Source organism: Malaclemys terrapin, chromosome 11, assembly GCF_027887155.1.
Source record: "Malaclemys terrapin pileata isolate rMalTer1 chromosome 11, rMalTer1.hap1, whole genome shotgun sequence".
Taxonomy (NCBI): domain Eukaryota; kingdom Metazoa; phylum Chordata; order Testudines; family Emydidae; genus Malaclemys; species Malaclemys terrapin.
This window is the reverse complement of record NC_071515.1, coordinates 59,151,410-59,176,371: the sequence shown is the minus strand read 5'-3', so window position 1 is coordinate 59,176,371 and position 24,962 is coordinate 59,151,410. Positions and strand designations below refer to the sequence as shown.

General features: G+C 40.2%; 1 protein-coding gene across 1 annotated transcript in view; it reads right to left on the bottom strand.

The window, feature by feature from the left end:
• LRP1B (LDL receptor related protein 1B) overlaps positions 1-24,962 on the bottom strand; it is a 1,255,163-nt gene that overhangs the window by 477,948 nt on the left and 752,253 nt on the right. Inside the window, exons 21-23 of the mRNA XM_054044441.1 lie at positions 23,719-23,901; positions 12,956-13,156; positions 8,942-9,187 (exon numbers count right to left, since the gene is read on the bottom strand). Coding sequence (XP_053900416.1) covers positions 8,942-9,187; positions 12,956-13,156; positions 23,719-23,901 — 630 coding nt within the window. The remainder of the gene's footprint in view (positions 1-8,941; positions 9,188-12,955; positions 13,157-23,718; positions 23,902-24,962) is intronic.

Here is a 24,962-nt window from a genome sequence, read left to right as displayed (position 1 = left end):
TATTACAATAGGAAATGAGCGGGGCGAGTGTAAAGAATGCACTCTTTATATTCAATTGGTATGTGAATAATGCCTCTCTTTTGGTATGGTACTCATATTCAAACAATACAAATCTTAAATTAACAAAACATCTCTTCTTTGGAACCCAGCATGGAGCTCCATTCTAAGGTAGCCTGGGGCTGGTGCTTCACTCTTCTGTCCCTCCTCCACTGCTGTTGGAGAGAAAACATAATGCGGAGCAGAGGAGAAGGAGTTAGGCAGCAAAGACGATGACAAGAGATAAAAACAGGGTGATGTTGAAAATGGAAAAACATGGAAGGAAAAGAAAATAGAAGCAAGGGGGAATGCCAGCAGAAATGAGAAAAAAAGGTGGAAAACTGAAAGATTTAAAGATGGAGACAGGAGTAAAGCAGGGAATAAAGAAATATAAACAAGAAAAGAAACAAAGACTCCCCACTATCTTAGGGTAGTGATTTTTGTTCATTTCTTATTCTACATTTCAGGATATCTCTCTGGGAAACATCCACTGGCAGGCATTAAACTCTCATCTACCTAGTACCCTCACCATGAGTAATGTACTGACCTGAGTTAACACATTTGTACAGGGCCGGCTCTAGGCACCAGCAAATCAAGCATGTGCTTGGGACGGCACATTTAAGGGGCGGCATTCCAGCCATCCTTTTTTTTTTTTTTTTTTTTTTTTTGCAAAAGCCTAGAGCCGGCCCTGGCAGCAGCAGCACATCCTGGGCGGGGGGCACCCTGGGGCCACTGCAGTTTGCGCCACGGGGGAGCAGTGCCCACACCTTGTCGCTGGGCCAGGCAGGCTCCGAGTGGGGGACACTCAAGCTGAGGGCCACCACACGGGGCACACGGAGCTTCCTGCAAGTGCCGCATGGTGGCCACCCCCCAGCGCCGCAGACAGGGCTGGGCGAAGCGGCCCGAGCCACCCAGGGACTGCGGCAGGGCGGCCAGAAGCAGCAGCGGGGCCATAGAGGGTGGAGCGCTGCCGTGCGGGTCCCACTCTCTGGGGCTCCACTCCGTCTCAGGCTACCCTGCCCCGGCTCCTCAGCCCCCTGCTGGGGCGGTCCCCCGGTTCTGCCCTCCCGGGTCCTGGCAGCTCCTGGAGGCGGGAGCCCTGACTGGACGGACCCTGGGCTGAAGCGTGGCCTGGGAGCCCCGCTGCTTACTCCAACCCTGCCAGCGCCGTACTGGCTGGAGGTGAGGGAGAAGCGGGCAGAGTCAGCACTGGTGGGGGGGAGCCCAGCGCTGGGGTGGCAGGCGGTGCATGGGGGGGAAGAGAGAGCCAAGGGCTGGGGTGGCAGGTGGTGCGGGGGGGCGGGCACTAGTGGGGGCGGGGGGTGAGAGCCCAGGGCTGGGGTGGGAGGCAGCCAAATTTTTTTTTGCTTGGGGCAGCAAAAAAACTAGAGCCGACCCTGCATTTGTACTATTCATATTAGGTTTCTGGTAGACAGGTAAATGTACAATTTTTTGAAAAGTAAAGTGCTATATCATTATCTTAAGTATTATTAGTACTATGTGCTATTGAAATGTTTGACTGAATACCACAAAGTGATATTCTATATGGTACAAACTTAGTTTCAGATCAGAGTAATAATTCCCCTCAGAACAATTTCATTTTCATTGGAAACCTGATTAGTAGTTAGCTCTCTAGTACAACGGACCAATCTCCTCCCCATTTCGAGACAATGTAAATCAATGCAATTATGCTAGGAATAAGTTTGCCCCAATGTGTGCATTTAGAGTGGAATGGGAGGAAGTTTTATAGTGTGGGTGATGTTTAGTCTCACAACACCAGTTTTAACCCTGCTGTAAATGGACACAGCTCCAGGAAAGTCAGTATATTTTTGAATCATTTTAGAAAAAAAACCTTCACTCCCAGTTATACTCATGCCATCCTAATGGAGCGAATAGGTTTAGACACTTTTAAATGAAACTTAAATTTGTCCCAGTTTATGTGTCTTACCACAATGCCAAAATGTTGTTTGAACATACTCAGTCATTTGAAGTAATACTAGGTTGATTAAAATTTGTGGTCTTTTTTTAAAAATTAAAAGAGCAAAAGGTGGGCCAGATCATTAGCTAGTGCAAACCAAAGCAACTCTCTTGACTTAAAAATTCTAAAATGACAAGGGTCATACTTAACATTATTTTCCTTGATTAAAATCTATGTGCCGATGAGTTTAAGATTGTAAATCAAGGGCAGATACAGCCTCCCAAGTCAATGGGAGCACTACACTAAACGGTTGAGGGGGCACAGTGCCTCAGCTCCAGCATGTCAACCCTAATCCTGGGGAACCCGTGTGTGTGTGTGTGTGTGTGTGTGTGTAGAAAGGGTTGTGAAGTGCCAGTCAGGATTGGCCTGGCTGCCAGGTTGTAATACCACTCACTCAAATTTGGCCTGGCCACCCCTCCATAATCATGGAAGGGTGGCCAGGCCAAACCTGAGTGGTGCTGCTACCCTGTGCACCGGGTCACAATGCTCAGAGTAGGAAGCTAGGCCCAGCCCCGAAGGAAAGGAGCTGCCGCTGCAGAGTAAGTATGCAGTGGGCTCACTCTCCAACCCCTGCCACCGCAGCATCCCCTTCACACCAGGTCAAGAGAAGTGTATGCTTGCCTAGTTCTCCACCCTTGGTTTCATGATTTCTGGGGTGCAACTAAACCCATGAACCCACACTAAAGACACCACTATTGTAAATCCTCATCAAAAACTGCATGGGTGAATCAAATAGAGGTTTAAAATTATCTTATCTGGGAGAAACTTTGATGGGGTAAGGAGTCAGTTAACAAAAATGTTTGGACTAACTTTTCTGTGCATTTCCTTATTTTCAACATTTGGTGGTATTTATTTGTTTTAAATTAAAGTATAACTTTCAAATGTTGTTGTTGTAGTTTTAATGCAATCTTTTTTTGAAAGCTGTTTTTCCTGAAATCACTGACATTTCCATCTTTAACACTATATGAATTTTGTATATTAAAAAGATTAATGCTTATAACAGAAATAATTATAGTAGATTCAGTGTCATTTGGAAATAAGGCTAAGTATCCTTATAAAAAGTTGCAACAGAGAGTAATGAAATGGTTCAAATATACAGAACCACTTGAACATGACATGTCAGAAATTCAGTCTTTGAGATTCTAGCATCTGCATACCTAAAGAGTGCCTGAATAAGAGAAGGTTAATTACCCTATGCAGTAACTGAGGTTCTTCCAGGAGTGCCCCTGTGGGTGCTCAACTTTAGGTGATAGCAGAGCAGTGCCACTTGGTGGAATGGAGGGCCGTCGGAAAGCAATCATGGTAGTTGATAAAACCATAAGTCCAAATAGAGCACCTGATGATGAGTGTTGCTTTGTGTGAGCATATGTGTGAACATATGAGCTAATGTGGCTTTGCACAATGGGCACATTGTTGAGGAAGTGCTATCGAGGCAGAGAGTGCATGTGTTTTCAGTCCCCAAAGGGGGTTGTAACTGTTGATGGTCATAGGTCAGTGCAGCTGGATATCCATTTAGACAACTTCTGTTTGAATAAGGCGTCCCCCCTTAGATAGTTCCGTGATGGAAAGAAATAACTTTGGTGACTTTCTGAAAGACTTTGTCCTCTCAATGTAAAATGCTAGTGCACTGTGGACATCCAGGGTATGAAGCATTGCTTCTTATTTATTCTCAAGGGGCTTGGGGTAGAACGATGGGAGATAGGTGGGTTGATTCAAATGGAATGAGGAAACTACTTTAGATAAGAATTTGGGATGTGGTTTTAGGGTAACTTTATTTTTGAAAAATATTGTGCATGAAGGGTGTGCCTTGAAGGCCCCCACTTCTCCTACTCGTTGGGTGGGAGAACAAAGCCACCTTCATCAAGAGGAAGAGAAGTGAACATGATGCTCATGATGGCTCAAAAGGACACTCAGTATGGCATCACAGCACCAGATTGAGTTCCCATAATGGAGTAGGGGCTTGTATTTTGGGGTAAAGGTTGTGAAGACGCTTGAGAAAGCGTTTAGTGGTTGGGTGGGTGAAGATCGAGAACTTGCTCACTTTGTGGTGGAATGCTGTGATTGCTACGAGGTGTACTCTGATCAAGCTCACTGAGAGACTCAATTTCTTAAGTTCAAATTCCATTGCTGACATATGGCCTAACAGTTAGAGGCAGATCCTGGCTGATGTCTGTGGGCTGGCTTGCATTATAGTGATTAGGTTAACAAGAGGAGTAAATCTGTGAGTGGGCAGAGAGGCTGTACCCAGAGAGTTGAGGTAGGCCCTGATGAACTCCAGTATCGGCACAGGTATAGACATTGATTTTTGTTGATTTATTTGTAGACCCAGCTGTGTGAAGAGAGCTAATGTCTTTGAAGTAGCTTCTAGTGCCTCTTCTCAAGTCTAGGCTTTGAATAAGCAATCATCCAGATAGGGGAATATATGACCCCTTGTCTGCTGAGGTGAGCCACTACCACAGTGAAAACTTTTGAGAATACCTGTGGAGCCGTGGACAAGTCAAAAGGGAGTACTTTGCATTGGAAATTATCTGTTCCCAGAACAAAATTGAGAAACTTCCTGTGTGAGGGAAGAATCATTATGAGGAATATTCATCCTGGAGGTCAAGGGCCTCATTCTAGTGCTGGAATTATCATTGCTAGTGTGACCATCCTGAATCATTGAGTCTTCATGAATTTGTTGAGTCTTCTTAGGTTGAAAATGTGTCTCCGTCCTCCATTTTTTTCTGGGTTAAAAAATAATGGGAGTATAAACCCTTCCCTCTTGTTTTGCAGATTCTGATTCTATTGCACCCAGGTGTATGAGATGGTTTACTTTCTGTCATAATAGGTGTTCATGAGAAAGGTCCCTGAGACGAATGGGGAGGCAGGGTGTGTAGGGGAGGTCGAGGTAAATTGGGTGGAATAGCCAACCTGGTTGATTTCTATTGTCTAGATTGTCTGATGTGACATTTCACCATGCTGTATGGAATGGGGTCAGATGGTCTCTGGATGGATGGATGGATGGATGGAGTTGGATCAGTCCAGCAATAGAAAGCGTGGGAGGTGTCTCTGCTCCTTGACCAAATCCTCAAAACTATTGTTTAGAGGGAGGTTGTTGGGATATTGAGGGCTGAGAAGGGAATGGTCTCCATCTTGTGGGTCTCTGCCTCCACCTTTGCGGGTAGTATTGTTTCTGAGGCTGGGTGTAGGGTGCAGATCTTGTTCTTTGTGCTGAGTAATACTTCCCATTTCTTCTTTTGTGTTGGCGTATATATGCCCAAGGATCTCAGTGTCATCCTGGAGTCCTTCAACTTGTCTAGGGACTCAGCTGTTTTGGTTGAGTTTGGGGCCTTTGAATGATATGCCCTCAACAGTAGATTGTACCTCTTCAAGAAAACCTGATAGAGGGAGCCAGAAAGCTTGTCACATGACTACGGCCATGAGAGCCTCATTTATTGGAAAAGCTATCTTGGAAGAGATTGAAGTATGGAGGATATCCAACAACTTATGTTGGGACTCCACAACTTCTTCCAGAGGTATCTCCAATGAGTCTGTGATCCTCTTAAGCAGTTCTTGGAACTGTATAAAGTCATCCCCTGTCATGGGTGGTGGGGGTATGAATTGGCAGCTGATGTGACTTACTGATCCGAGGTCTCATCCAGTTCCCCGATTGCTTCTTCTGGGGATTCAGAGGGTCCAAATACTAAGGATGATGGAGACTGCCTCGACCGCCTTGTGTGGACTCTGAGGCATAGGGTAGTGTTGGTGGTACACTGCCCAGGGGTCTTAGTAGGACCAGTGTGGTAGGAATGGCATTGATGATGGCAACTCTACCATCCTTGAGTTTCAGGTCTTGGGTGGTATTGATGCTGTTCTAGTAGGCCCAGTCTGGGGGCTGTCTGCATAGGCAAGGAGTTATGGGAAGAGTAGATTTCCCTTGATCATCAGCCTCCTCCTCATTGCTGGATAAAGGAGGAGCTGACCTGGTTGGTGTTGTAAGTTGGCATGATACTGAGTGTACTGGAGTAATGTTGGTACCGAGGAGTGGGGATTCTGGTGCTGACGAGACCAAAAGTTCTTTATGCTGGAAAAACTGCTGCAGTATAGAGGGCATTGGTACTGAGGAGGCTGTTGATGGTGGTACCAATGCCTTTACCACAGTAGTCAGTACAGAGGGTTGTGCACTGTGCATTGTGGAGGCAAGAGGTGGTACTATATATCGTAGCACTGCCGAGCTGCTCATTGCCACACGTCTAAGCAGCTGCTGCGGTACTGAGGCAGGGCTTGTAAGTTTCCTTTTTGTGCCTTTGTCTGAGCTCGTCCACCTAGAGTCTTTGGCTTGCATAGTATCTATGGAACTGGATGATCCTGCTGCCTCAGAGGTGGATGGTCTTGGTGAAGTTGGTACCGAGGAGGTCTTATGGGTCGGGGAATGCTTCTTTTTGGCAGCTTCCGGAGAAGGGGAGGTTGGAGACTGTTTTTTGTTTCCTTTTTGGAGGAGTGCTCCTTCCTCTGACAGAGAGATGGGTAACCTTTGTCAGATACCACTGTTGAAGACCAGGAGGGGTCCATGATCCCAGACTGGACACCACGTGCAGACTTCTCCATCAGGAGGAGTTTTAGATGTAAATTCCTTAATTTCCTGGTACAAGCCTTTATATTATGGAAGTGGGAGCACTTTTGTGGGATGTGTGTCTCACCAAGCCAGTGGACACACTGTCCGTCAGAAACCGGGATTGAAGACTGGCAAGTGAGGCAACGTTGAAAACCTGGGGATCCAGCCATGCCCCTTTGAATAGGGTTTCTCCCGTGAGGGATGGTAACTGTACTATATTAAGGGGTATACTAACTGAAATTTAAATTCCTAAGAGGAGAAAAATAAATAAATAAAGTAAGAAAGAGGTAGGGTAGTTAACTATTTAACTAACTAACTGGGTTCTAAAAACAAATACTCTAAAGATAAAAGTTAAGCTAAAGATAATACTGAGAGGCACTGCCCATTGCTCTATCTCAAGCCAATGGCGGTAGAGAAGGAACTGAAGGGGGGTTGGTTGCACAGCACCATGTAACCGCCAGAAGCAGTGCAAGATGGGAACAGTGCCTGTGTCCCCCAACCAGGCACTTTACTGAAATTCTCCAATTACAAGCACAAGGTGCAGATTCTCCTAAAGTGGAGCACCCACAGGGACATTCCTTGAAAAAGAAGATATATGCCTGATCTCACACTGTAGTAGTAAACATCTTTAAATTTGTCAGTGGAATGGGGGGGAAAAGATTAAAATGAATGCCTCAAAATGCTTTGTGGATGGAGCTCAGGGTGATTTCTGTATGATTTGAAAGGTGAGAGAAATGAACTGTATCTAATAGAAAAGGTAGCAGAAATTTAGAAGATGACCCAGAAAAATCGACTAAGAGTTAACAATGGGAATAATCTGGACTAAATCAAAGAGCTCAAATCAAATTCTACTTTGGAATAAGCAAACAAACTCCTACTGAATTTGAAGAAAACTCAATAAGAATTATCTAATCCAATGGGAGTTCCAAGGAACTCTTTGATTTGAGTTCTACTGAATACATTTTAATCTTAATTCATTATTTTAGAAGAACTAAAAATCATTATTTTGATAAGGTGTAATTTGTACTTTGGCATGCTGTTAATTGGAACTAAATTGTGACTGCACCATAAATGTAAAGGAGATGTAATGAAATGTTTGAATTAGCTCAGCTACTGTCAAATTAGATGGTTTAGAATAGGCCATTTACAAAATATCTGAATTGGGTATTAATGAAATTATCTCAGGTGACTGATAATGTGATACACAAGCTTTCATTTCTAGATCATTGGTTCAAAAACGGTCCATGACATGGATGTGAGAAAAAGGTGAACAACTGGAAGAATTTCTTAATGGTGAAATCTGATGAACTGTGAAACAGTGACCCAAAAGAATTGGTGAAGCACTATAGTTTGAGATATTTAAAATCAGAATTGACAAAAATATTAGAAAAATAACTGTAAGGAACAATTCTCTAATGGCAGGTGGAAGCTCTAGGTCAGTAGTTCTTAACAAGGGATATGCATACCCTTGAGGGTATGCAGAGGTCTTGCGGGGTACATCAACTCATCTAGATATTTGCCTACTTTTACAACAGACTACATAAAAAACACTAGCAAAGTCAGTGCAAACTAAAATGTTATACGAAGACTTGTTTATACTGCTCTAGATACTATATACAATGAAAGGTAAATATAAAATGTATATTCCAATCAATTTATTTTATAATTATACAGTAAAAATGAGAAAGTAAGCAACTTTTCAGTAAGTCTGCTGTGACACTTCTGTAGTTTTATGTCTGATTTTGTAAGCAGGTAGGTTTTAAGTGAGGTGAAAGTTGGGGGATGCAAGATAAGTCAAATTCCAGAAAGGGGTACATTAGTCTGGAGAGGTTGAGAACCATTGCTGTAGGTAACCCAGGAGCTTTCATTTAATATCCAAGCTCCTCTAGGCAGGGGCAGGGACTGTCTTTCTATATTTATATTGCACCTAGCAAACTGGGGCCCTTATTCTCCTGATTTGGGCCTCTGGGCACTACTTCAGTGCATATAATAAATAACGCAATTATAATATAAAGTCTAGACAGTATTTGGTCCTGCCATGCAGGCAGGGGACTGGACTCGATGACCTCTCGAGGTCCCTTCCAGTCCTAGAATCTATGAATCTATGAATATTATGATGATTCTATTCCCATGGAAGAGATGACACCATCCATTAAAAGTTATGGTCCTGACTCTCTCCTCTACCGAGGTCCAAAGTGGAAGGAAAGTGGATCTCAGATCCCAGGAGCTGACATTCAGTCAATCATTTAATCTTATTTTACTTGTTTTTACACTTCCTATTAGAAGGAATAAGGAACACTATAATAGTGAAGAAGCCCAAAATCTCAGCTTACCAATACTAGTGCAACTTTCACCATCATTATTGATCTTCCAGCCTTCATAACAGGAGCACTTGACACTCTGTTTGTGCTGTTCACACAGTTGACTACACTTAAGATGTTTGGTACAGTAATCCACAATTTCACAGGTTTTGTTGTCTGGATTTAGATAAAGTCCTGGAGGGCAGGAACACACAATTCTTCTTCCAGGAACTACAGAACACTGGTGGCTACATCCACCATTGTTAAGCGAACATTCATCTGAAATAACAGGAAAAGAACATTAAGAATTGCAAACGATATCAGCTGTATTATATTATATTTCTTAAGAGCGTCTCAGTAATAAAAGAAATTAAAAACCTCTAGTAATCACAAACTGAATTTAAATCTGGCTGAACAACTATTTGTTTGGAATACTTATACAGAAAAGTAGTACATTCAGTTTGCACACATCTGAGGTTGCATTACTGTTACAGGATAGCAAGTTTTTACCATTGTAGAACTACAATATAGATTATAAATGTTGACAGATTATCAAAGGTATTTTACCATTCACGCATTCACTTTGTATTTACTGGATGATACACTTCTTTTCTCATTTACTTAATGCTACCATTCTTTGGGCTTCTTGTTTACTATTCAGGTATGCGTTTTTTTTTTTAATAATTGGAAAAAAGAACAACGGAATTTCCAGACAAAAGCTACATTAAGATAGGTCAGTTTATTTAAGGTTGACAGTATATTTCAGAGTAAAATACATTACAGGGATGTTGTAATTCTCTCCAAAATAAGCATTCAGTGTCCAAATTCTGCCCTGCAGTGACACCACGAGGAAAGGGGGGTTGGGGGGGGGACACTATGTGTCTAACCTAAGCTGGAACTACAAGCACTAAAATGTGTTCATTGTAACTGTATAGCTACTGCATGGTGTTATTACAGGACAGAGTTAAGGTTTGTTTGGATGCCCTAACTGTACATTTCATATGTTTTGGATTTTGTTTAAATTGGCTAAAGACTATTTAGCTCAGTGATATCCTTTTCTGTTCCTAACCAGTGTACACTAAATCCAAATAAGTCTTGGAATGAATTTAGTGTCTCAGCACACTTGGCTCTGTAAAAGTGCCTTATTCCTTCAGCAATCCGAGTCTTCAATTCCTTTTTCCTTCTGTTCCCTGAGTCTTCTGTGTCTTGAGGTTTCTTGTATTTCCTAAACCTATGCATGGAGGGTCTCTGGGATTAGGAGGCAAAGGGCATGCTTTTTCCCAACAGATTCGGAGTCTGCTCTCAGTTACATTTGTGCATCACTGTGGTGACTATAGTGGTGTCAAAGAAGCCAGTGTGAAAGGAAATTGAGGACCTAGTTCTCCATTTTATTTTATTTTTTTAAAGAATGCTGTCAAAACAAACACTAATGAACATTAAGGAGCTAGTCCTGCATTTCCTATAAGTACTAATGTCAATGTGAATTTTGGGAGTACAGGACAGGTGCACTAATGCATTTATTTACTGGAAGTTAGATTTTCTTCTGAATCTTCTAATTTATTCATGCCTCTTAGTTATTCTGATTCACATATATCTCTAAAACTGAATTTTACATCTGCACAAAAAAGTGTATACAATCCAGCAGTCCTTCTATAGAACAGTTTCCCTCGTGATTTTTTTAAAGCAGTTCCCTTTCTTCTTAGAGTCCTTTTATTTTTCCAGACTTCAAGGTTCTCAATGATGGGGAAAAAAAGAGGGGAAATTAATTAAAATAATACTGATAGGCCAGGGTGCTGCCAATATCCTGCAATGCATATTAACACTTTAAGGCAACAGTCATAAATACCCTAATGCTAATTAGTAAATGAGTAGTAAACCGCTGTTGTCAAATAACTTATCATTATCTTCATCACAGAAAATCCCAAAGGAACAAGGCCTCTTTGCAGTCCAAATGCCACCCGGAACAATCTCTGCCTTGGTGCCTAAGGTGGTCTGGCTATGTTTATGTCAGTTATGTCTATCACTGGCAATCTTATCGCGCCACCAAAGCTTGATCTCTGTAGTGGTATTCCTTGGTACATGATTCAGAATTTGTTGATCATCTGTTCTAATAATATGTCCATACCACGGAAGCTGCTGAAACTAGTGATGATAGAGGTGGTTGCTGGGTTTGGCTTCAAATATCCTAATTTCTGTTCCTGTTGTGACACTTGATCTGGAACAGCAGATGATGATGATGATAATGAGAATCAAAAATGTAAAACCAGTGTTCTTTGGCCTTCCTCGGGATCCATGTTTTACTGCCATACAACAGAGTTGGTATAATTGTGGTTCTATAGATCCCCAGCTTTTTGGCAAGACATCACCACTGAGGCCACTGAAGCATGCCTGAAACCTGGCAGCAGCTGTTGCTATATGGGTGTCCACATCTTTCAAGCAACTTCTAGCATGGTCTATGATGATGCCCAAATATTTGACAGTTGCCACCTGCTCAAAGTCCCGTCCAGACAAGTAAATAGTGAGTTGGCTGTATCTAGCGCCGGAGGCTGTTCAATGGAAATAGTCAGGGACTTAGTTTTATCCAGATTCATAAGGTCCAAAGTGTGTTGCTTCTTGCCCGATTAGATCAGCCATCAGCTTCAGCAATTCACCAGAGTCAACAACAGAGTGTCAACAGCATATTAGAGATCTCAAAGCAGAATGGTGTTCTGCTCAAAGCCACCGACAGCTGCCTCCTCAAGCTTACCAATCAACTAATTAATGCCAATATTGACCAATGATGGGGCAGAGTGCTGCCTTGCCAAACTCCCGTGGAGATAGGAAACCATGCCGTGAAACTGCCATTGACTCAAACACAGATTTCTATTCCATTCTGTCAATGACACTACCTTTCCAGATCCTACAAACTTCCTGGTTGCCTCATCAGATCCCCCAAACTTGCTCAATGCACTGAATCGAAGGCCTAATTGAAGTCTATAAAAAGTGCTATGCATGGTTTATTAAATTCAGCAATATGGTAAATATATGGTCCTGACTCTTATGTGATGCTCTGGCAGCATATATGGGCCCTAAAGAGGTAACTATTGGCTGGAGGTTAATGAAAGCATCATGTGCCTTGTCTCTCAAGCCAAAGAATCTTTACTAGAGCACATTTCCCATTAACAAGGAGTTGTACACCTGAGGATATAAAAACCTCTACTCCTGTAATCACCTCTCCTTTCCTACGTTTCAGCCCTTTCATTATTTATTATATATATTACAGTATTGCCTAGAAGCTCCAGTCACAGAGCAGGACATTATTATGCTGGGCACTGTACAAACACTGAACAAAAAGGCAGTCCCTGCCCCAAAAGTTTACACTCGAAGTAAAATATAAGAAAGAACAGATGGATACAGAAAGACTAATGGTGGAGTACACAGAAACAATGAGATAATATTGGACAGCATGATAGAATATGCTCTGTCAGAACAGTCCTCTTTTTACATTTCAGCTAAAGGATGAACACAGTGCATCTTAATAACATGCTATGGCAAATCTTCAGTACTGACTCAGAAGGAAGAATGACACCTTTGGAATAATAAAAAAACCCAAACTTGCAGCATACTAATGTGTTTCTGAAAAAAAACAAAAAACCCTCCCATCTAAGTAGTGACCTAATTCAACAGTGGTTAAGTTTGTGTGGTCTAACAGTATTATAGGCACACTTAAGTACAGGTGTTCTTATATGTGTAAGAGATCTTTTCTACTGCTTATGGCTACAACCATGTACCTTGTAAGGGATGTTTTAAGAGGTTAAAAGATAGGTTCTCTAATCTAAGAACCTATGTTGTTCACGATGCTTCATTTTGGAGAGGTTTGATACAATTTCAAGCACAACATGGACATTATAATAAAATGCACAAATTACTTGTCAGAAAATGTAAATACCCTGCTAAGATAAGATTCTTTAGAAAGGAAAGATGGGAACAGAAAATATCGAGTGGTATTAGGGAAACAAAATAATTTTGAATTTTTTATAGATGTGAGTGTGCCTAAAAATAAAATACCACAAAGGTCGCCTTCATCAGATCCATCAGGACAATCTCTTCTCCCATTACAGAGCTTCTCAGGCTGTAGGCAGATGGAGGTATCATTAGCACAAGGATATTTTGGTGGTCCACACATATAGCTCTCGCAATTATCCTCATCAGACTGATCGTCACAATCAATATCTCCATCACATAGCCACGCTTTGCTAATGCATCTCCCTTGGAGAAAAGAGACAAACACAAGAAATCAGACTGAAAATAAACATAGGAAAACCTATGGTAACATTACAGAGAAATCTATTGCTGTGTTACATTTTAGCATTAATGATCTCTCTTTCTAAATTAACAGAAATGATCTAAACAAGCTCAGCTTTCTATTTTAAGTTATCTGCATCTAAATAGGCAGCCTTAATTTCTTGACCAATGTCAAACCTAATAGGTTCTATGTTCAATAAAACTGCATGCAGGCAACTATGCAACCTAAGTAAAATATACTGATTTACAGTTTTATAGGTTGCCCAAAATTGTTGCAATGTTTCTTCTCCTGCTTTCCTCCCCATTTTCTTTTCTCTCCATTCCCACCCACCCCTAGTAAAAGCAAGGTCCCAATCTGACACTGACAAACCAGTAGCTATCATGAACAAAAGTACTCTATTAATTATATACAATATGTTTCCATATAATGCCAAAGCAGTAATCATACTTTACATTTTAGCCAATGATTTTAGTTTATTATCCATGTATTGTGTGATGTTATGATTAATTAACATGTCATGATATATATAATCATTGTATGTTAAATAGAGTTAAATTGTAGGATTATAGAAGTATAACATTGATCAGTATTTAGATTGATAATTTATTAGATATCTAAGTCAGAAAGGCTGAAACACAAGACCTGTAGGTTGAGGCCTTCCAGATTCTAGCTTACCTAGTTTAGGCTTTGGCGATAAGAAATGCTGACATAAGTTAGTGACCAAATAATAACCCAATGCCCTAAGATTATGGGAAAAGTGGTACCAAATGGTAATATTGTGAAAAATTAGCTGGAAGATTAATTTTAAATAATAAAAATGCTGTAGAGGTACATCTGTTTCCAACATGTGCCTTAACACAGGATACAAGTTGTGCGTCAAGGCTAATGAGAATAAAGAGAACCTATACAACCTATAGCATTTGGGATCCCTTACGTTTCTAGGGGAAACAGACCAATAAGGGAAAAAAGAGGGTTGACACTTCCATGTGAAGAACATAGATATAGACAGAATCACATTATAAAAAAGGGGGTGTCCAAAGCAGGAAAATTGAGCTTCCTATGGGAGAACTCCAGCAGGAACCATCCCTGTACTGATGGTCAATCCACAAGAGAACCATCAGACTCTAACACTATCTAGGAGGATGAGAATATGTCTGTAGCTGTAACTGGATGGATCTATCAAGGAGTTGTATATGCTGTGACATTCATAACTTTGTTGGTAACTGTAATAAAAATGATAAAAGATAGTAAACCTTGTTCTCATGATTGTATGTTATTGGCCTATGGTTTCATGTGTTCCTATGAGCTCTAGATCTAAGGCAAGCAGAGAGAACTCTGCTGAACTTAAGACTATAGCTGCCTGAGCCGAACTCTCGATGGGGTAATATCACTAAAATTAACTTTAAATAAAAATAAAAGCTACAAAATGAAACATTTCTAGCAGATGAAACACTTTCACAATGTTTTAAATAGGCAATGCCCAACTCATTTCCTGCATTGGAAATAACTAATCAAGGAAAAATATTACTCCAGTTTATGCTACACCTCTATGTTAGAAATGTTACAGTTGCAGCATTGTCTACTGATAGAGATAGGGTTTGTAACCTCTCAGAAGTATATGGGTGTGGAAGTGGAGTCACTTGGGGTAAAAACCCATATCTATACAAATCCATCCCAAAACAGATTCCCCACAGTTGTTCACACACACTGACAATTGCCATCAAGCTCTGATGCCACTGTCTCCAACTATTCATCAGCACATTTCAATCTCCTTTTAATGGTGTCTACGCTAGTTAGACAAGCATTAAAACTGGTAATGTGCTTTAGAATTTTAGTTCTTTATTGAGACAATGCCACCATCCCAGGTTCCTCCTTCTTTCTGCCAGGAAACTCTTCTCCCTCTATCCCCACCACAGGACATGGATTAGTCATGCAGAGGGACTTGCAGAGGTGATGGGAGAGGGGAGCAGGTGCCTCCCACCTCTGGCCCCCAATATTTTAAATACATCTCATTATCAGTTTGTATTTTCAGATAAAATATTTTTTAACAGTCAAAAGTTTTAACGATGTAAGTGTAACAGAGCACTGGTCTGCAAGGGCAGGCAGAACATCTGTTATAGGGATGTAGCTCCTTTAAGGCTGCTCATTGTTGGGAGCTGTAGTCTTCAGAAAGGGCACATAATAGAAATGGGTCAACTGACTAAATATCATGGGGCTATCTGTTGGAAGCTATATAAAGAAATACTCCTGGCTCAATCTCAAGAAGATAAGGCTTGAGACAATCTCCCTGGGGATGTGGCAAGAGGCCCACTCAATAATCAGGAAAGGTTACCAGAGAGAAGGTTATGGCCTCTCCTCCCAGTTTGCTGAAAACTAGAATGGCCTTTGATGGCTGGGATCAAGTGTTTTGCTCATTTTAAATCCTTTTGTGATAATAAAGCTGGCCTTGGGTAAAGGACTTTGGATTGAACTGAAGTTTGGCCATTATTTTACCTTCCTTGCTGTTTTTCTGCTCATCAACTTACAGCACAGTACTGTATGAATGTATACCATACTGTATATTAGGCAGAGGCAAACTACTTCAGATGATATAAGAACAAATTCATACTTTCACTTAAAAATTGGATTATCCTAAATCTGATATTTCTTGAGGTTTGGAAATAATTGAGCTCATGTTTTTTCTCTGATCTTCTGGGTTTTTGCCAAGACCACAACCATAAATAGTGAAATACAATGAAAGTTAGTTTTATGATTAAGGCACAAGACTGGGATTCAGGAGTTCTGGCTTCAATTTCCAGCTCTGCTACAGACTTCCTGGGTGACCTTGTGCAAATGGTAAAAGATCCACCATTTAAATGTTATGAAACTACACATAAAGCACTCATGAACATCCCATACTAAATAGGAATAACCCCAAAATATTAATATACCTATACATTTAAGCAATTTAACATTTACGCTTACCAATCCTGAATTACACATAAAAGAGCATGGCAAAAGGTACATGATCAAGGTGATATTTCACTGTGGGGTAACAGTGTAGAGTACAAAGAATTAGGAGTTGGATCTTGAAGATGCTGAGCACTTTTGAAAGGTGCTGAGCCCCCAATTCCTACTGATTTTAATGGAAGTTCAGGGTGCTGAGCACCTCATAGCAATGCTCAGCATCTTCTAAGGCCAAAGCACAGCCATCATTCCGCTGACAATAAAGGGAGCTGTAATCCTTATTCCTTCCAAACTGAAAACAATGAACAACTTTGTTTCTACCTACTCACTTACAGTTACACAAGTAAATAATAAATAAGATAGAGCAACCAGGAAACAAAGTTGTATGCATAAACTTAAATACGTACATTCAATCAAAAGTGCTTCTAGAGAACTTCCATCTTCATCTTTACCTTGAAAAGAACACTGGAATTTAAATACCATCACAAAGACAGCAGTAGCAAAGAAAATAATGGAAAATGTTTGTGCCATGCAAATTGGCCATATCCCAAAGTAAATTGATGTGGATTCCAGTATAGCGTCTAACCTCTACTTCAATCTGTTTTATAGATACAACTGCTTACAGAACAAATCTGTTTACTTGACTTCTTTTCATGTTAATGAAAAGAAGATATATTCTATAACACAGGATTCCTCTTCAACTGTGATAGGTTTGACATATCTTATTAAATAAAAGAATATACTTATGTGAACAAATTAATTTTGTCCACATTTAAATGAGGCACATAATGAAGTATTTATGCCTATATTGATGTCATTATTTCAAATTATTGCCCTTGCATGAGACATACATTTTTTTATTTTCCAGACACCTTTTCTAGCATAAGAGCTGCATCAATTTATATGCATATATCTATTGTTTTCCATATCTATTATACACATGAAGATAGATGTATTTTCTGTAATGTACTCAATAAAAAGCTCTCAAATAATAGGCATAGGTATGTGGGAAAGCTTGATCCAAATGCATTCTCTAATGGTTTTGATAGTCTATGAGAATTAGCAATCCAAAACCGAAACTTAATATTTACATATTGTTCAGTCTTTCAGTATGGGGAGCATAGGAAGCCTTTGGCTGTATTGTCTACTGAACTGCAAGACTAGAAGAAAACTGTTGTATCTAAAACACTGGTGTCCTCCCATTCTGCACTGGAGTTTCCCACTGAAATTAGGGAGTGTTTTCTCCCCCAACTTCTTCAGGAGCAGGCTTTAATCAATGACTGCACTGGATCATCTTCTTTGTTTGTTTCAATACAGTCATTTTAAGCTACTTCATTTCAAGGAGGGTGGGAGGAGAAAGCAATATTGTTATTTAAAGGTTTTCCCAAAAGTAATAATTTGTTTACAGACATCAAGTGCGCGTCTTGGCTATTACAGCAGGAGAGTCCATTTCAATTCCCAAATGGGATAACTATTATTGCAGATTGCAGAAAGAACAATGTGTTCTATATCACCATTTAAAAGATTGTGCCCCAGTCTGACTGGGGTGTTTGGATGCTTGTACTACTGTAGTATAAATAATAATTACACACAAAAATATATATTAAAAATGTTATGGTTGAGAAGTTAGGAAATGCCAGAATTAAGGTTGCCTGGTCAACTTTACTTCAGCCTCATTGAATCACATCATCACATACTATTTTTCTCCCCAATGTTTCAAGTTGGGTACTCAAAGGAAATTACCATTAAGATCCAGCAGCACTTGACTTTGTAATGTTGGCATTTTTTTAACTTAAAAAAAAAAAAGCCAACAGAAAAAAAATGGTGTGAAACCATATTGAGACGTACATGGGTCATTAGCAGGGTGGGTATCTTTAGGCCATCTGCACAGACCTCTGTCACTTAAGCTAACAGCGCAACTGATAGCACTAGTAGGCTGTTATTCTCTATGTGGATCAGCCACTAGAAAGGGATGAGACACACTCTTTGGAAGTGAATTTCCTAGATATTTACTAACTCTCAGAGGAACATTGAAATTCAGCAACTTAGGGCTCAATTCCCGGTTGTAGAAAGGATTGCTCTAATGGTCACAGACCTCTGCCCCCATCCCTCCAACCTGTCCTTGTCCCATTAGTAGCATTTTCCCAACTCTCATCCCTGATTCCTCACCCCAGTATTCTCCCAACCCCTGCCTAGCATTGTCCTAGGCCCAATCTCCTTGCCAGTGTCTTCCTTCAGGCTCCAACCTCAGTACCCACATTACCAGTCTCCTATCTACCTCTGAAGCTCCTTACCCAGCCAGTCCAGTCTCCCATCTGTCCCCATTTCTACCTCCCAGTGTCAGTATCTTTGCACAGGCAGTTCCTGTCTCACCCACTGAAGTACCTGTCCCAACCTATTCTCTCTGCTGCCCCTTCCTCCCCACATCCAGCTCTTGTCTCCTCTGCATTCTGATCAGGATGCTTCCACTCTCTCTCGCTCTCCTCATATTATATATAATGGCATCAAGAGCGACAGTGTTCCTGCTATCAGTTCATGTGCCAGACACTACAGCATTTGGGAGAAGCTATTGAAGGGAAAGTCCTGCTCAGCCCCTGAGGTATAATATGCCTTGTACAAACAATAGATAGTTTGGATGAATTTCAACAAGGAAAGCAAAAGGCATGATGATAAATGAAAGACTAATAAAGCTTACATTTGAAATAAATGGATGACCTGGGAAAGTTTGGGAAATATATGCCCCCAAAGTGATTTTTTTAAGTTTAGAGGTCTACAAGGTGATTAACTAAGAAGAAAACTGAAGGGGAAAAACCCAGAGAAAACAATAGCACTTCTAAATGGGATATTTGTGTTTTAAGACTACTGGATGTTTTTTTTAAAAGAGTGTATACCTGCATGACCAGTAACAACAGGCCTTATCCTGTTCCCAAAGTCAATGCCAAAAATCCCTTACGATCATTGGCAGCAGGATTGAAACCAACACTCTGAAACAGTTACATATGTTAAGTGAGAGCATTCAAATGTCATGATTCATAATGCAAACTGCTCAGATCCCATCCTGGGTACAGCACTATAAAAATGGCTAAATGCATAAGGTAGGATGACAAATGTTGCACTGAGGAAATTACACACTATTAGAGACAGGAACTGGATTTGATGGACCAGTGATCTGATCTGGCATGGAATGTCTTATGCTTCCTCTATTAATACAGTAACTCCTTGCTTAGCGTTGTAGTTATGTTCCTGAAAAAATGTGACTTCAAGCGAAATAATGTTAAGCGAATCCAATTTCCCCATAAGAATTAATGTATATATGGGGGGTTAGGTTCCAGGGAATTTTTTTTTCACCAGACAAAAGACTATATTATATATATGTATACACAGTATAAGTTTTAAACAAACAATTTAATACTGTACACAGCAATGATGATTGTGAAGTTTGGTTGAGGTGGTGGAGTCAGCAGGTGAGATATTTCTCAGGGAATGCCTTACTGCTAAATGATGAACTAGAACTTGACTGAGCCCTCAAGGGTTAACACGTTGTTAATGTAGCCTCATACTCTACAAGGCAGCATGAATGGAGGGAGGGGAGACAGCATGGCAGACAGAAACAGAGACATACATCCTGTGTGTGTGAGAGAGAGACACACACATTTCCCCTTTAAGTATGCTGAACCACTCTAAGTAGATTGCCTTTTTAAGTAGGCCAGGAAGTTGAGACAGCAGCTGCTGCCAGCATGCTCCCTCCGTCCTGAGCCCTGTCTTCCCCCACCCCCCCTGCTCTATGGAAATGAGGTAAGCAGGGGCAGGAGCAGGAGCAGAGCGGAGGAGGACACCCTGATATGAGCCCTCCTGTCTTTCCTCCCGTCCCCCGCACAGCAAGCAGGAGACTCCCGGAAGCAGCTCCAAGGCAGAGGGCAGGTGCAGCACATGGAAATGGGGGGGAAGGACAGCTGAACTGCTGGCAATTGCTAGCTTGCTGGGCAGCTGCCGCACAGGAAACTTAAGGGAGCAGGGAGCTGATGGGGGGCTGCCGGTCCACCCTGGTTCCAAGCCCCCACCAGCTAGCTCCAACAGGCTGCTCTTTCTGCAAGCAGTGGACAAAACAGGCAGCTGCCAAACAACGTTATAAGACAGCATTGTGCAACTTTAAATGAGCATATTCTCTAAGTGATCAGCAACGTAACAATGAAACAACATTAACCTGGATGTCTAAGTGAGGAGTTACTGTATCTCCCTTTTTAACCTCATTTTGAGATGTAACAGCTAAAGTTTCCAATAACAAATACCAGTTTTTATTTATTTCACATAGTTGTATTCCTTATTAAAGTAGTCACTAAGAGCAACATTTTAATTATTTTGTTGAGATGACATACTGGTACTTAACTTTTTTTAAAATACATTTAAGATCTGATTTCTGTACATAGTTCAAAAAGCCAAATGGCGGTAAATTTGAATGTATTTCAAGAAAACCTAAGAGGGATTACATATCAATCTGAATCTCTGCCCAACATTATGCTGCAGCTCCAGATTAAATATAATCCAGTATCTATACAACATTAAAAATGCTTTTGAATGGGGTTGGATGTGAACAGACTATTACACTACCCCTATTCAGATGTTACAAATATCTTAAAGACTGGATATTAAAATGCTAATTAAAATATCTATTTGCTAACTATCTCTGGGTTTATCATTTGCTTTAAAGATATATTATATTCCCAAATTAAGAAAACTTGTAATAGCAGCTTTGAAATGGATTCCATAAAGATAGATACAATGATGATTTGCTTCTTTAACTGGACTATTCCTGAGAAAAATGCTCTATGTCAGGTTTTGTTTTGTTTTGTTTCAAAGTACCTTTAAACATTAGATAAATGACAAACATGCTTTAACAATTCAGCTATATTATTGCTTAAATAAATTGATATAATCATAAAGTACCCTCCTAGGTAGCAAAAAGATGTGCAAAATTTATTGTAAGGGCTCTATAAGTTGTAAATCAACATGTTTTAATAACATGCTTTAATGGTTATATTAACCAATGAAGTTGCATCTTTCTTTAGAAAATAACTGAAATTCAAATAGAAAAGTTTATTTAAATCATGATTTAAAATGGTCTTGATTTAAATCAATCAACCCTGATTTTAATATGTTTTCCTTACATGCTATAGTTTCAATTCTGTGTCACTGTCAATCTATTTTCCTTATTCTATTTTCCAAAATTTGCATGTAGTTACTCAGATGGGAAATGCAAGCAAAAGCATGGACTGTGAACTAGAATTACATTTAACTTTTTACACTGATGCGCACACACACACACACACACACACACACACACACACCACATTCATCTGTTTAATACACTTGCTGCTTATGTAATCTTGAAAGCCATTAATTTTATACCATGACTAAAAATAAGCCAAAGAAAGCATATCAGTGCTTTCTCCTGGCAAACATCAGCTCTGCACTACTAGACAAAAAGTATGTACTGTATTATTATTTGTAGTATTTTAGAGCTAATGGAAGAGTCATACCTCAAACACCCTTCTAAATTCCCTAGTGGATATCCATGTATTGGAATCAAGCTACTTAGGAAGCTCTTACTTCCCTGAGGCAAATCTTTGGAAGTTCCCCCAGCACTATGAATAATCCACTTAAATTGGCTGAACTGCCTCTTTATTGTTGCTTGTTTGAAGACTTTACAGTCACATTAGTATGATTAAGCTTTAGTCAGGAATTTCACAGTAAAACACCTATTTATGGAGTTTATAATTTGGTCAGAAGTAGTAGTTCCAGGATAAAATAATTTACATTACTGTATGTGGTATTATGTCACATAGAAAAAATGTGAAGAAATGTAGCACCTTTTCTGTCAAATACAAACCATGACTGTATTGTCCCCTCTCCTGCTAAAGCTTACTGCCCCCCAAAATCCTTCCCCCCATGAGATCTTTTTAAACCTCTGCTTTATCATCTCTGTCTCACTGTCCTGTTTGGGAATTTTCCACTCTCCACTTCACCAGCCCTGTGCAGGGTCACACAGGTTTTCTAACTCTGGAACCATCCTGAGCATACCTATTGTACAGTCAGAGCAGAGCTGTTAAATTTAATGACCTTTCATTGTCCCTAGACTGATGGTTACTGTGCAAAAGGCAATGTTAGCAAATGGTGAATTCCAAATTCACAGTATTTTATAATAACTTCATACACATCATCTAGAATTCATAAATTGTACAGACTCCCAAATCAGTTACATCATACCCACAGATTAAAAGATGTAAAGTCACTGTGAATTACTGTATAACTTTTGTTATTGTTTAAAATGCCTTCTTGTAAAATGGAAGTGCCTGCCAGCAATGGGCTCAAATACCACTTACAGCCTTGTCTGCTTTCAGCGTTTTATTTAACATGCTTAATTGTGGCCAGCAGGCATGTTTAAGACATGTTGCATCTCTCAACACCCCATGGCCATGTAGTTTCCACAGTGTTTTCTTGCTCACAGCATTTTAATCTTTTATTTAGAGCATTTAATTGGTAGCAACAGAAGTAATAAAATATCTCAATTAAGCTATTTCAATAGAATGTTAACATTTCAAAACAGACACGGTGCTGTGGGAAAAGATACCGAAACCTATAATCAGTTTCTTTGAGTGGAATGGCGGACTGTGTTATTCCCAGTCCTCCATTTCCAACATAACCAAACAGTTCTGTGCCTAATAATAAGCATATACTCCACTTAATCATAGCCTATTCTTCTCTGCCAATTCAATCAATATATCTGAGATCAGTCCCCAGAAACCATAGTTAAAACAGACTAGCAGATTTAGTAACCAAATAAATAAATAAAAATCATCCTCTGGAACAGTAACACAGATAGTTCAGGATTAAGGATCTGCTAAAAAAGAATGAAAATGCTAGGCGCAGTGCTGGGTAATGCAAAGTATGCAGGCACATCAGCCCCCCCAACAGGAGCACATCCTACCTCTGAAATACCCCTTAAGACACAATTCCTCTGTTGCTCCTCATTGGGCTGAGGGCAGTAGGTTACTATAGCCCCTAACAGGATGAAGTAATAATTCTTCCTGAGTGACCAGCCAGCAATGCTGCATGTAACAAGGAGAGTGATGAATGTGTGAGCCACTGCTCTGACCCTCCGCACCCAGTTCCTTAGAAGGAAAAGCATCTTAGGCACAGTCCCATCTTTCTCCACAGTGCCCAAAGTCATTATCTAGGCAGCACTAATGGAGCCATGCAGGGAAGTGTGTTGAGGCCTTTAACAGAACTACTCACATACTTAAGCACTTGAATGTCTCTGCAGGATTGATGCTTTTCTGTGTACGTTGTAGCCCTTTCGTGAGCCCTTCACCATTTAGTTTTGTTTGTTGATTTTAGTTTTGTTGGTTTGAACTTCTTAAATTGTAACTTCTTCAGAACAGGGACGGTGTATTCCTACTATATATGTCTGTATAGCATGTAGCACATTGTGGACACTACTGTTGTACAAATAATGAAGTTTTATTTTAAATGGCCTTGAGAAAGACAAACAATTGAATCAGAGCAAACAATAATAATGTACCTGTATTCTTGCAGGAAAACTTGGTTCTCTCATCACACATGCGTATAGTTCCATTACAGCCCTTTTCATCGCTGCCATCTTCACAATCCTTTTCTCCATCGCAGCGCCACAACACAGGAACACAATTCCCATCAGGGTTACACTGAAATTCTCTCTCATTGCATCCTCCAGGAGAGGGAATTTCTTAGATAAAATAATCAAGAGACAAGATTAACTATACTGAATAGCTTGTTCATAATGTTTGTTTTTTTTTCTACCACCAGGTATATATGAAGAAACTAGTTTATATAAACACAGCAGTACAGCTGTTTCATTTGCTCAGTTAAATTTGGCAATTTGTGCAGAATAACAGGAACAGCCAGTGTTGTTGTTTTTTAACTGAAACAAACATCTCCTCTATCACACCGTATACCTAAAGAAAAAGTTACACCTATTGTCAGAGAAATACAGAGTGCATATATAGCCAGCAATTTAATTAAAACAAATAAAGTTACTGAGTCTGTGAAATATGTTATGAGCATGGACCACAAGTTTGTAAAATGAGTCTGTAGAGACCATGAGCTTTAGGGCTTTGGTTGATCCTTTTATTTCTAAACTGTTTCATCGCACAGTAAATGGTTAGGGAAATCAGCTTTACAGTAATCAGGGGAATGAAGGCCAAGATATCCAGATGCATCTAGTGATTCTGGGTGACTTAATTTTTGGACTCCAATACCAGAGGCTCCCAAAATATCACTACTCACTTTTGAAAATCTTGGCTGAAACGTTGAAAAGAAATATGGAAATTGTTCAATTAGAGAAAGTTTACAATATGGAAGCCTGAATTCAGAGCCCAAGAAGAGGACACATGTTAAGTACATTTAAATGTAATAAGAAAGTTTGCAGGCATTTATTTTCAATTGGTTTTCAGGAGGAACGGGCCAGATCTCTGGTCATAGTTAAGTCCCCTTTGCACAGCTAGAGCTGCCCAAAGGGGATTTAAAGCTGCTTTAACGAGAAAGATGAGGATTCTTCTGCAGCTCAGTGAAATCCTCTGCTTGCAAGCTGATATATCTAGTTTTATACACTCACTTTTAATCTTGCACTGGCCTAGTAGATGTTCTGCTAGAAACGGCATTGAAAAACAGTGTGATCTGACATAGCTGGACAAGCAGAATGGTCCCTGGGCGATGCTTACAGTTGGCACAAGTTAGAACAGCCATGCAACTGCTCTAATATGGGCCAGTTCAGTCCTCAACTGCCTC